Source organism: Anolis sagrei, chromosome 2 (assembly GCF_037176765.1).
Source record: "Anolis sagrei isolate rAnoSag1 chromosome 2, rAnoSag1.mat, whole genome shotgun sequence".
Lineage (NCBI taxonomy): Eukaryota > Metazoa > Chordata > Lepidosauria > Squamata > Dactyloidae > Anolis > Anolis sagrei.
In genome coordinates, this window is record NC_090022.1 from 95396495 (window position 1) to 95409993 (window position 13499).

At 38.4% G+C, this 13499-nt stretch overlaps 1 protein-coding gene across 1 annotated transcript in view; it reads left to right on the top strand.

The window, feature by feature from the left end:
• Positions 1 to 9540, top strand: part of NDFIP1 (Nedd4 family interacting protein 1) — a 32840-nt gene extending 23300 nt beyond the window's left edge. The window contains exons 6-8 of the mRNA XM_060765193.2: positions 243 to 309; positions 1576 to 1681; positions 8642 to 9540. Coding sequence (XP_060621176.1) covers positions 243 to 309; positions 1576 to 1679 — 171 coding nt within the window. The 3' untranslated portion in view covers positions 1680 to 1681; positions 8642 to 9540. The remainder of the gene's footprint in view (positions 1 to 242; positions 310 to 1575; positions 1682 to 8641) is intronic.
• Positions 9541 to 13499: the final 3959 nt, after the last annotated feature.

Below are 13499 nucleotides of genomic sequence, written 5' to 3' on the forward strand. Positions count from 1 at the left end.
TAATTATCCTTGAGTCGCCTGCACTGTCTCATTTTAGTGGTTTGGAAATCATAGCAGCATAGTGTCAATAATAATTTAAACCCTGAATTATTACTGAAACAAGTAATATGAGGAACATAATCCAACATTAAGTCTAGCAATTTGCCAATAATAAAATGTCAGTGTGTAAAATCCTTAACTACATACTGATGTTATTTAATTTCTTCTTTCTCTTGTGTGTTTCTATTTGGTTTGTTTTTCAGTTCTCCACTTATTTCCCTGGATATTTTGATGGCCAGTACTGGTTGTGGTGGGTGTTTCTTGTATTAGGTAAGCAATACATAAACAATAAGTAAACATTATGTTCAAGTTTTTCCTTAAAGATGTTTAAAACATTGCTGTTTATTCATTATTCCCCCCCAAAACATATACATCCTTTATTAAAAAAAAATAAAGTAAGGGGATGTATCCTAATGTTGTTTTAGAAAAAAAACATTTCTGCGAGCTTTTTATGTTAGTAGGGTGGTTACTTATAGGGGGATTTTAAGCATATTCTCCATGCTTGTAGACATTTTGTTCTTTGTAAGAATCTGGCCATCTAGTGGACATAGTGTGGAAAGCCATGCTGGAAAGTCGTTGCTTAACTATTTTAAAAAAATACTGCCTCTGTGATTCAAGTTCCTGTCCTTTTCCAAAGCAGTATTTCATTTGCAGCTTGAGATGGGAGGAAAGACAGCTACAGTCCTGAACCCTGATCAAATTAGCGTCCCATCTGGTATTCACAAGTGTATAAAAAACATAGATGGTAGATAAAAACCTTAAACGAACCCTCACCACAGGTCCCTGAGTAAATGTAGCAGAGATTGCAACAGTGGATGGCTATTGTTATGAATCAGTACTTGGTTAAAGAAGAGGAAGCAGGATTGAACTAGCAGTTCAGATTTATAAGGATCCGAGTGAGACCAGTATTTATCTTGTACAGATGTAATATTATGCAGAAAACATTATCAGCAGAAAGATATTTTTCTAACTGTGGAAATGAGCGATAAAATAGAATGTGAAGTTTGCAGAGATAAAGTGCATATTGGAGCAAGTGCTGCATATTGGAGCAAAAAAAATATCAATGTTAAATATGCACTGTACTACAGTTTTGATTAGTTGCTTTCTTAATGATATGTAGTACTGACACTATTCTTTTTCTGACCATGTGGTGAAAAAAGTGCTTCACCTTTCTGGAGTGGAGATCATAACCATAGTTAAGATAATAAGAACCACAACTGGATTCTGCTTCTTAGATGTCAAGCCCTTAGGGGGATAAACCCTGGGATTTTTCAGCTATGGCCCCAAACTGCATGGCCAAATTGTGTTTATGGGCATGTGCCACTTCTCTGACATTGACCTTGAGGATAGCCACAGTCTCCCATTTTGCTTGAACCTGAAAACTAATTTGGCCTTCCCATAGTTTGACCTTATGGCAGAAGCATCATATCAAGGAAACAAAGAAAAGTGCATCCAATTAAAACCTGGTAATAGAATAGTTATATCTCTCAGGAGCACAATATATGTGTATAACATAACTGAGTTCTTTTTCTACAGGCTTCCTCCTGTTTCTCAGGGGATTTATCAATTATGCAAAAGTTCGAAAGATGCCGGACACATTTTCTACTCTTCCCAGGACTAGAGTTCTGTTTATTTACTAAAGGTAATACTTTGGTAGACTTGATTTGATTTCTATTGTGTGTTTCTTTGTCTGGTGAAAATTCAATACTATTCTGTATTCCAAGCTTCCTTCCATGGATTAAATAGAATATAAGTTATTGATTTATTTCATTTTATTTGTGAGGGTTCTATGTTGCTATTACCCTACACACATTTTATTAACTTAAATCCTAGTGATATTGGTGGAAGCTGCTTTGTTGAAAATAAGAATGGGCAGCTGTAGACTTTCAGATGGTGTTGGACTTGTATTTGCTAGCATTTCTTACTGTTGGCTATGCCGGTCTGGGCTGATGGTAGTAGCAGCCTGGTAACATTTGGAGGGCTGATGCTGCTCATCCTTTCCTGAATAGGTGCTTGCGACTGCAATCATGTGTGTACTTATTTTGGAAGTAAATTCCATTTCATTCTTTAGCTTTTGTTTCTAAGGAGACATGTGCAAGACTGCACTATTAGATACAATTTCTTGCCCAAAGTTTTTATAAAATTAAAACGCAAGAAAGCATTCAATGCCAGTGTTTGAATTTCGTGTTAAGATTTAGCAGAAGCATGGTTTTCTTAACAGAACGTGCATGGTATAGTGGTTTGAGCATTTGACTCTGGAAACCATGATACGAAACTTGACAGGAATATTCTATTATCGTAAGTTAGAAACAATATAGACACACACAAAACAACACAAATATTTTTAAAGAAATCATATGAAGATTTGTATCCTGCTGGTAAGTAGTCTTATTTGCTGTTACACCATGACTGTAGTTGTACATAGACTTCCTGTGGTATTTTTTTTAAAAAACATTTTAAAGTTTTTCTGAACACTACCCCAGCTTTTTTTTAATTGCACACCTATTTTATGTCAAAATTATAAAATTAATCTGAAAGGCATTTTTGCTTTGTTTTCTGCTTCATTGCAATCTAGATAAGGACTTACGAAAAGACTCTAGAAATATTTCTAGAACACTTAAAGCCACTCATGACCCCAATTCATTTATTTAAAATTACTATAAGTGGCCTCGTAGAGCCTTTGATGAGACAGCACCACAGGGTTGGATGTGAGACATACTGGGCTCTGGCTTATGAAACCTTATGCCGCAATAACATTTGTTAGACTTTCAGAAAGGATTAGACAGCTTTGGTTGATCAGGGTAGTGGTTTCCATTTTTGTTTAATTTTAATTACCTAAATAATGTTAGAAATACTTTAAAATATTTAAACATATGCCAATTTCATTTCATACATATTATTTCATTCAACTCTATTTAACTACATTCCTCCCCAAATACTTACTTTAAAAGCATTGTAAGTTTCAGCAAGGATCAGTTTAGTTAACTTGTAGTCACTCTTCTCACTGCCACTTCTGTCAGCTCTGTATTCACTCTAATATATATACTTTTCATTCCCTTCTGTGCTATTTTCATTTCCTAAAGGTAGAAAAGAAAGAAAATTCCTCTTTTCCACCTCAGTCTTGGGTAGCAACTACTCATAACTGCTAGATCAGAAAAGGGCAAACTCAACTGGTGATGAGATGCATTGATGAGGATTCCAGTTGAATTCACTTTCATCAAGTGGATCACTGCAATTTCAGCATCATTGAAGAGAGGAGGGGGAAGGGGAAGTGGGGAGAATAAGTTACATCCAAGGAGGGGCTTTTTTGCCAGGTGACGGTGGTCAGAAAGAAGTGAAACCTTTATAAGGGAGAAATAGACTGCAATTCAATCTGCTTCCTGGCAAAGTAGGGAAGGGGGAGCTGCTTGAATTGCAAATATAATCCAGCATGACAACAACAACAACTTTATTTTTGTACCCTGCCTCCATCTCCCCAAAGTGACTCGAGGCATCTTACATGAGGACAAGCCCAACAACATAATTAAAATAGCACATTAAAATTCAATAACAACATCATAAAACAATATAAAACAACTAGATATATAACACAATATAAAAGCAATGAGCAACAACCAGTGGTCTGAAATAGTAACACTTTCTGTTACATCAATTGTAAATGTCCTCCCAAATCTTACCAGGCAATAGCTGCAGATAGTTGGGGGTCTATTTAGCTGGTGATCAGGGTGCAGGAGGATGACATTTCCACTTCCTCCTGGTGATGAGAGAGTTCAACAATCAAAAGAAAGGTTCCATCAAAATCCTTTGTCACAGTCTTTTACAGGCAGAAAGAGGGAAGGGAACGCCATTCTCTTGTGCCCCAGTTGCCGGCTGAACAAGTCTCTATCTCCACTGAAGCTGCTTCCTGGCAAAGTGACTGTGGAGTGGGAATTGAGTCAGGAGACACTACCTAGTTACACATTCATAACTAAGTAAATAATGTGAAATATGGTTCATTTTAATTATTTTTTGCCTTAATTCTTTGTATACAACAAAATGGAATCCATACGATTCCACATGAAAACCTCTGTGTGCTTATCTATCAAGCTAGTTCACTACTTGTTAGGATACCCAAATATTTGAGGAAGATTGCATTAGAGGCATTCCACAGAAGTGTTACCCAGAAGAAACCTGGACATATTCAGGACAGTAATGGAAAAATGAAAAATTGGATTTCATTAAACATGTGTCCATTAAAATTGAACCACCGTTTTCCTTTTCCTTTTAGCAGACCGGAAACCACACAAAACATTTTTTAAAAATTGCCTCTCTTTCCAGCAATTAATAAGGCACATAACTTGACCACACACAGAATGAAGATTCCTTTAGGAACATTTTTTCAAAAACATCCTCATGACATGAGTTGTGTAAGAAATGCAATTGGCACCCCCCCCCCCCCCCCCCATATTATAACATATGAACTGGAAAAAATATTTAAAAGGAAAACGCTTTGCTGTTAGAGTATTTGTGCTTTCTTACTAGTCCTCCTGGATCATAACTTCACAGTAATTGGTGTACTTTGCTGCTGCTAGAGTTTTTTCAGTTCTGTACTATTAGTGCTGTTGATTAGCAGGCTGCTTCATGTTTTGTGGAGGTTTTTTTTTTTTTTTGCTCTGTCTAAAACTACTAATAATAATCCAAGATGACTAAACTAAGATGATTGTACTTTGGCCGTATCATGAGAACACATGACTCTCTTGAAGGCAGTAGGAAAAGAGGAAGACATCATTAGAAATGGGTGGACTTAATCAAGGAAGACACGGCATAGAGTCGTCTGACCCAAGCAGGGCTGTTAGTGATAGAATGACTTGGAGGTCTTTCAACTACAGGGTTGCCATAAATTGAAGTCAACTTTATTGCAGTCCCAGTGTAAGCAATAAGACAGGCACATGCATTTGTATTTGAGCAATTTCTGTACACTTAACTGAACTCAGTTCAGTACTGAACTCAGAGCAAACTATTATGCTCTTTAACAAGATCAGAACTAAGAAAAGATAAGGAGATTCCATCTGAACATTAGGAAGAACTTCCTGCCTGTGAGAGCTGTTCAGCAGTGGAACTCTCTGCCCTGGAGTGTGGTGGAGGCTCCTTCTTTGGAAGCTTTTAAACAGAGGCTGGATGGCCATCTGTCAGGGGTGCTTTGAATGCAATATTCCTGCTTCTTGGCAGGAGGTTGGACTGGATGGCCCATGAGGTCTCTTCCAACTCTATGATTCTATGATTCTATAATCTGGTTTAGACACCCTGTGCCAAAGGTATGTTCCACCACAAGTTTTGAATAAGTTGCCACTGTAGGAACTAGAATCTACCTATGTGCAGTTATTTATTACAGGAAGAATGCTAGAGCAGATGAACTGCATCTAAAAAAGCAGAAAATAACCCATTGTAGACTAGTAATATCAAATATATCAACATCAGCTGAAAGAGCAATACAACTTATGCTCATGAATAAACGGAATCCTTCAACACATGTCTTGCACTAGGTTCTACACGAGTTTTGTTCTTGAGTTTTATCTAATGTTATTTCTACTCACCAGTAATCTCATAGCATTAATTAAATCTATGAAAATATGGAATATGATTTATTCCTCTGAAAATCTTATTTACCTTCAGCCCATGGCTCTTTAAGAAGGCCTACTGTTCTGTTGGTCAAAATGTCTACAATTTAGTTGTTGGTTAGGCCAGGAGAGGGAGACTGTGAATCACCTTTTTCTCTTCCAATGATATACTGTACTTCTACTTCAGTGCAGGTAAAAGTGTGGTCCTTTGCTGTGTGAGTTTATCATTTGTGCCATCTGTAAGATAACTTTATAGACCATATGGGGAAAAGTCTACTGTAAGGAACTGATGAACTTAATTTATCACATCTTTCCAACCCTGTAAAGGAACTCGTATTCAGTACGCTAACAGCCTGTGTTAATTCTTTGGCCTTTTAGTGTCATCGCTAAATTTGCTTTAATCCTTATAAAATTACTATTCCTGTATTTTCTCTTACTGAGTAGGTTAGCCAAGTATTGAGATTCCAGACTGTTGGGTGCTAGTATTGTGATTTGTGAACAAGATAAAAGAACAATACTAGATCACGTGTTCCCAATGATCTTGGAACCCATATGCTTTGTTTCAAACACTGATAGTTATTAACAAAATCAAGACTAGGTCTCTATAGTCACTTGCGAACCCACCGCCAAGTCTCTAACCCTGAAAGACAATCAGACTCAGCCACGAGTGGTCAGCCATAATATGATGACAATAAAAATAAGATATTACATATGTTGAAAAAATGATGAATATCTAGTATGGTCAAATTTGGTGATACAGAAGTCCAGTGTTAATTCAAGTGGTACCTGAAACAGAGCAGAGAGGATTGAAAATCTTTCTACAATCTTCATTTTGATCTCCTCAGATGCACACTGAATTTAGTGACTGCTTTGTATCGGAAAGCAGACAAACACTTTGAATGATGAAAGATGAAAAACAAGGCAGATATTTTAAAGTAAGAGAAATAAAATAGTGGCTAGCATTTCTTGTAACAGCGCTCCATGAAGTCATTCCGGCCACATGAACCTGGAAGTATCTATGGACAACACTGGCTCTTCGACTTAGAAATGGAGATGAGCACCACCCCACAGAGTCAGACACAACTAGACTTAATGTCAGGGGAAACCTTTACCTTTTGCTAGCATTTCTTTGGGGGGGGGGGGGGGGAGGAAATCAGTGTTAAACGTCCATAAACCTAGGAATCAATACCAAGTAGTATACTGAAGGCTGATTCCCTGTGTTTGTGTAGCAAAGCATTTCAGGGAATGTCCTGAGAGAAGTATGAATAATGTCTTCAAAGGGTCCCACTAGGAAGTATCAAGAGTCAGTCTTTTATAGCCAGTTAACACATAACATGTTTTCATATAGATTACTAAATTAATTGGTTAAATTATTGCATTTGTATTAAGTACTATCATTGTGCAAAGGCTAAGTTAAAAAAAATGAATGGTCTTTTTGGATTTTAAAATTAACTTTGAAGTGGCAAGATTTTAGAAACAAAAATGAGATGGCTTACTTCTTGATTTCTCAATCTAGAATACGTGTTATTGTATTCAAAACTAATAACAGAGGTCTAGAAACCATTTTAAAATGTTAGATCTGGAATATTCAGGGTTGAAAGAAAACTTTTGTTGCTTCTCGTTGTGTGTCTTCAAGTAATTTCCGACTTAAGGGAACACTAAGGCAAGCCTTGAAAAAATAGTGAAGAGTAGAGACATCACACTGGCAACAAAGATCCGCATAGTTAAAGCAAAGGTATTCCCCGTAGTAACTTATGGATGTGAGAGCTGGACCAAAAGGAAGGCTGAGCAAAGGAATAGATAGATGCTTTTAAATTGTGGTGTTGGAGGAAAATTTTGAGAGTGCCTTGGACCGCGAGAACATGCAACCAGTCCATACTTCAGGAAATAAAGCCCGACTGCTCATTGGAGGGAAGGATAGTAGAGGCAAAGATGAAGTATTTTGGCCACATAATGAGAAGACAGGAAAGCTTAGAGAAGGCAATGACGCTGGGGGAAATGGAAGAAAAAAGGAAGAGGGGAAGATGGATGGATGGTATTCTTGAAGTGACTGGCTTGACTCTGAAGGAGCTGGAGGTAGTGATGGCTGACAGGGAGCTCTGGCATGGGCTGGTCCATGAGGTCACGAAGAGTCGGAAGCAATGGAACGAATAAACAACAATAAAGCAAGCCTATTGTGGAATTTACTTGGAAGAATTTATTCCGAGGAAGCTTGCCTGAGAGGCTGAGAGCGTGTGACTTGCCCAGGCTCACCCAGTGAGTTTGCATGTGTGAGCAAGGATTCAAACTTTGGTTTTCCAGTGTCCTTGTGCAGCTCTCAAACCACGGCACCACCCTGGGTTTCTCTTTGAATTGTACTTACAGGCTCTAGCTTTCGCAGACCTGCTGAGATGGATGACGTGACCACTATCTTATAAGCGATTATAATTTAGGTACCAATATCCCAATAAGATTCCAATCTCTCTACCCCCCCCCCCCCCATGTCAACAGTTCTGAAAACCATTCTAAACAAAAATGAATAGTATAAAACGTACACAACAAGCTAAAATTAGAACAGGATTTTTCCCATTAATGTTCTGTCTATCATGCTTCTTGGAGGGACTACTCTGCTGCCAAGAATGTAACAGTCTTGTCTATGACTACTACACATGGCCGTAGTAGGAAAAGCAAGGCAAAAAATATTTGTTTTGTTAATGTCACTCTAGTGAATGGTGGTTGAAAGTCTAGTGTTGTCAGTTACCCTTCTCTTTCCCATTGTTTAATTTTTGGGAAAAGAGGGGAAATAGTTATTCACTGAGTCCCTGCTTCGGTGTCTTATCCCTACAATGGAAGTGTGAAGCAGAGGAATGAGAATAAAACATGGTCATAGAAGTCAGGTGGGTAAAGAGGAACAAGAGAAACAAAAAGTACCAAGTAATTGTGCCATCTATGCAATTTCTGAATGCTTTCTAATAATCCTGAACTTTTTGAGGTTTGAATAATGCTTTTACTTATGTTCCTTTCAGACAGATGTTTTCTGGCAGCGTTTTCCTGCATTAATTACTCCTCAACTAGTAAGTGAACATCTGCAGGATGTGAATCAAGACTCCGAACACAACAAGAAGAAAAATAATCACCTGCTTTAAAATAAATAAAGTACTGTTGAAAAAAATAATAAAAGGAAGCATTTCTTTCTATTTGTTTCTAGATGTAAAATTTTAATAGTTTAATGCAAAACTCCTGTCATCATTGAATCATTAGTGGCTAATGTTTGAAACGGCTCTTGCAATCAAGTATGTGATGTTACTAATAATGCCTTATATAGTATTTGTAGTCCTTTGAATAGCATGAGCTATAGCCCTCTAGCCAGGAGGGGTCAGTCTTGCTTTTTGTTCTCCTTCCTAAAAAATGAACTTGGAATATGTTTTCTTAGTGTAAGATATGTAATGATGCTGGCCATTGTGAAGGGGTGTTCTTGGAACGATAGAAATTGTTCTGACTGTGTTTCTGCACATATGTATCTGTTGTTAAAATAAAATGAGAACAACTTGGAAGTCAAGCATACATGCACAATGTGGATGTTTTTGAGAGAATATTGCTAGGAAGATGGTATACAAGTGTTAATTGCTGGTAATATGTATTCAGTATTTCTTATGCTTGTACTGCACACAGTTTGGATAGGGACTTTCACGGCGTATGTCAGTGACATCGAATTGAAATATATGTAAAAGCAGATCTTCATTTTTGTTGACTAGTACTTTTACGGTTGTCTTTAACATAAGTACCTGTACTTTCATTTCTAACTTCTGGTGCATTTAAATACAAATTAACATAACCTTATGATTTCTGCAAAGCGGTAATTCAGAATTTTATTATGTTAAAAAATGTAAATATAGCAGAATATTAATAAATGTCACTTATATTAGTAGGCTGTTCTTTCTGCTGCACATCAGTGTTTACGGGGGTTCTTCTTTGTTCCTTATGTGTTTAAAAAGCAACAAAAATGCTGTGATTTGTGACTTCTAAATTGTGTGGCTATAATAGGAGGCAAATAATATTTAATCTATGTTAGTGACTGTACTGAGATTTTTAGTGAAATGAAGTTTACAGTTTTCTCTCTTTCTGGCTTTTCATCTCTATTAGAATACACACTTTTACCATCTGAAACTGCACCCACTGCTGGACTGCCTCCTGAGAACCCCCAAAACCAGTTCTGTAGGGCTGAGTTTTCAGGCAATATGGACAGGTGCGGATGAGTTGGAAGGAGAAGAAAATTCCTCCAGTGCAATATTGTATTGAAGCCATGGCTCTCACTACCTTTGGACTCAGACTGTGGATCTTGCCATTTCAGAATATTGGTCCCTTCCTTAAGAAATGTTGCCAGAGAGGACACATGCTGCTTCTTGAGGAGTGCCAAGCAAGTGTTTCTAAATCAAATTGGGAAACAAAATGAATTGCCAAGCCCTATTAATATATGCTGGCAGCAGCATGCCATTTCTGTTCCGATAAGTGAAGAGCAATGTGCCCTTTCCCACAACACTCCACTGATTGCAGTGCTGCTTGTTTGTGGTCCTTAATATATATTACATGCTTATCTCGAACCTCCTGACAGATCTTGCCTCCGGTGTTGTTGTGCAAGAGGTCCAGGAAAGAGGGTAATAGTGCAAAAGGGCTGCTTTGGTGCCCCAAGCCATGCAGTGGCTTCTTGGGTGGGAGCTGTGGTCAAGAGTGTGTTTGGTGCTCTCTGGCTTCAATTATGTAACTTGGTGCATCTACACTGTATTATTAATTCTCTTTGACACCACCTTAACTGCCATGATTCAATGTTGTGGAATCCTGGGAGTTGCAATTATGTAAGGTGCTTAACCTTCTTTATCAAATTACAATTCCCATGATTCCATGGTATTGAGCCAGTGCAGTTATAGTGGTATTAAACTTCATTAATCCTACAGTGTAGAGTAAGCCATGGAGACTGGTTACTGGTTGTCTACATGTGCAGTACCCTTCAAAGTACTTTAAGTGGCAAAACTTCCCATAGGAGAGTTCTAGTCTCCAGTGTTGAGGCAGGACTACCATTATCTCAAAATGTCTTGTGTCCTCTGGGCCGAATGGAGACACATTTTTCTCAGGATGTTGCTCTGACTGTTTTAACTCCCAGCTAGTTTGGGGGAAAAATTACTTCCTGTTTTAGAGAAAGATCTCTCCTGGGTCTGAAACAGTCTGAAACGCCAAACTACAGCCTAGAGGATGCAGGGGATGTTTGATTTCAAAATAACCATTTGTGGTAGTGAAGCACAAAGGAGCAGCTCTGTAAGGCCCAGAGAGCAGCATTTGCAGCCTCTGAGCCTTGTGTAGTTTAGTCCTGGTTTAGTCCATGGGGATTATTGCTGATATGGGCAAAATAACCCCATCCGTGCTCTAGGAAAGTGTATCAAGCTTGAGAGAAGCTGTTGCTTAATAGAAATGCAAGCAGATCTTTCAAGGAAAAAAGAGGGAAATCACAACAGTTTAATAAGAAAGTTCTGTATCCATACAATTCTTCTGTAGGGCACATGTGGAATGGAGAGTGGCAGAGGTAAGATGAATTCAGATTGTTGCAGTGCTTTTGGTGAATCTGTACATATTGGCTCCAAACCAAGACCTTGTGGATGAGATCCTGTGCTAGTGCAAATGGATATGAATAAGAGATAGGATGTTTTAGATCCTGTTGGAAATTTCCCCGTGGGCACAGCTTCTTTTACATTTCATCTGTGTGCTACCTTTCTCAAAAAGTGGGATCCAAAGTCACTCCCAACAAAAGGCAGTTCAAATCTTAACAAAATTTCGACGATGGACAGTTCAAAATCCTGAAGACCACTTTATTGTAATCTAAATGATTTCAAGAGCCAGCATGGTTTGAATGTAGAAATAATGCAGTTTGACATCAGTACCCTGGCAGAGAAGGCAAAAGACTTTATGAACTCCACAGTACGGTCACCATAACTCTGAAATTACTTGGAAGACACACAATAATCAACATAGTTTTCATTGGTTTATTTTGCCAGATTAAATTTATTCATTCAAATATCTCCAGAATGTGGCTTAAATATATATTGCCCAAATATCTTCTGATGCGGCAAAAAATGTCTCCATTATTCTCACAGACAATACGTTTGTGACACTGATATATTTTGTGTCTCTTTCCCAATGCTATGACCAATGCATAGAGAACTGATTATGAAAGTTTTAAGTTGCATGTTTTCATGGCTTGCTCAAAGCTATTGCAATTACCTCTGATTCCAATGCTTTCTTTTTTAGGTTTTTATGGTTAGTTATTGGAACAAGAAACCTAATTTGAGTTGGAATATAATTATTTAATTCATCTGATACCTCAAGTGTTTCATTTAAAAAGCCAGTGTGCAGGCTGGCTTGCTTTTGCAATAGCATTTGGGGAAAATGCCATGCCTGTAAAAAAAAGTTGAAGTAAAATTATATAACTTCCATTATAGGGATTCTTTTCTCTCCCTCTTCGTTAATGAGATTGTCTGTGATGTGCAACTATGTGCAGAAGCCAACAGAATTAACTCCCCAAACATCCTCTTGTCTCTTGTTGAGCGGGCACTGAAAGGGATTAACAGTTGTCATCCTTTGTTAGAGATGCAGTTTTCTCCAAAGAGGTGTCAGATCCCCTCTGGCTCAACTTATTTCCTGAGATGCCTTAAAAGGAGCATAGTTGATAATGGTGATATTTGACTGTCTTCCTGGGGAACTTGAGGAAGACATTCTTTTCATTTGCAAACAGATGTGAATTTTTTACAGCTTCCACGCTGCCATTCACAATACAGCTGTTTGTTCCCTGACCAGCAATGCCAGAAATGGTTGCCTGCTTAAGAAAAAGGCGGGTTTCTGCTCAGAGAACAACCAGAGCATCTTGAAGTTTTTAAAGGCCTTAGAATGGCCAGCTTGATTATCCAGGCTTTCCTACCATGAAATAAATTCTGTTGAAATAGTTTCCAGAGAGAACAGTCATACTGCAGTGGTTTAAGTGTTCAACAGTGATTGGAGACCAGGATTTGAATCCCCACTCAGCCACAGAAATTCACTTGGTGACCTTGGTCAAGTCACACACTCTCAGCCATAGGAACATATTGTGCCCCCCCCAAAAAACCCCATGGTATTAGGGTCACTAAGTTAGAAATGACTTGAAGGCTCACAGTAACAACACTACAATTGTCATTTGTGGTGGAAACCATCAAGAGTTCTACGGCATCTGAAATAATAATAATATTTTATCTCCATGGAAGGACTCAGAGCGGATTACAATACACATATGAGGCAGACATTTAATGCCTTTTACACACAGTGAACAACGACATAAAACACAGACAAGAGTAAAGGAAGGCCTTCTCCGTTTTCCATCTCCAGCGTCTGGAGGCGATGCTCAACTCCAGCCATGGGGAGGTGCTCTTGTTCCATTTTTCTATGCTGAGGGGCCTGTTGGCCATAGACCTCTCTGATTGTGTTGCTGTCATGTCTGCATATCTGCATGGGGCGCCTTTCACTTTCCTGCTGAGGCGGTACCTATTGATCTCGCATTGCATACTTTCAAACTGCTAGGTAGGCAGAAGCTAGGGCTGACAGTTGGAAGTTGGCCCCAACTCGTGGCACTGAACTGTCAACCTTCCAGTCAGCTGATTTCCTCCAGCTAGCGGTTTAACCCACTGTGCTACTGTGGCCTCTATTATATCCCATTGTAGCAAAAGCTTTTATGAACATTATTTGGTAAAATGATCCATGGAAGATCACACCATAATAAATGTACTAGTCTTTCAGGTACAAGAGAGTTCTCTGCTGTTTTTCCATTGAGATCATTAGGATTTGCCTCTGGACATTTAGGACAGGAAC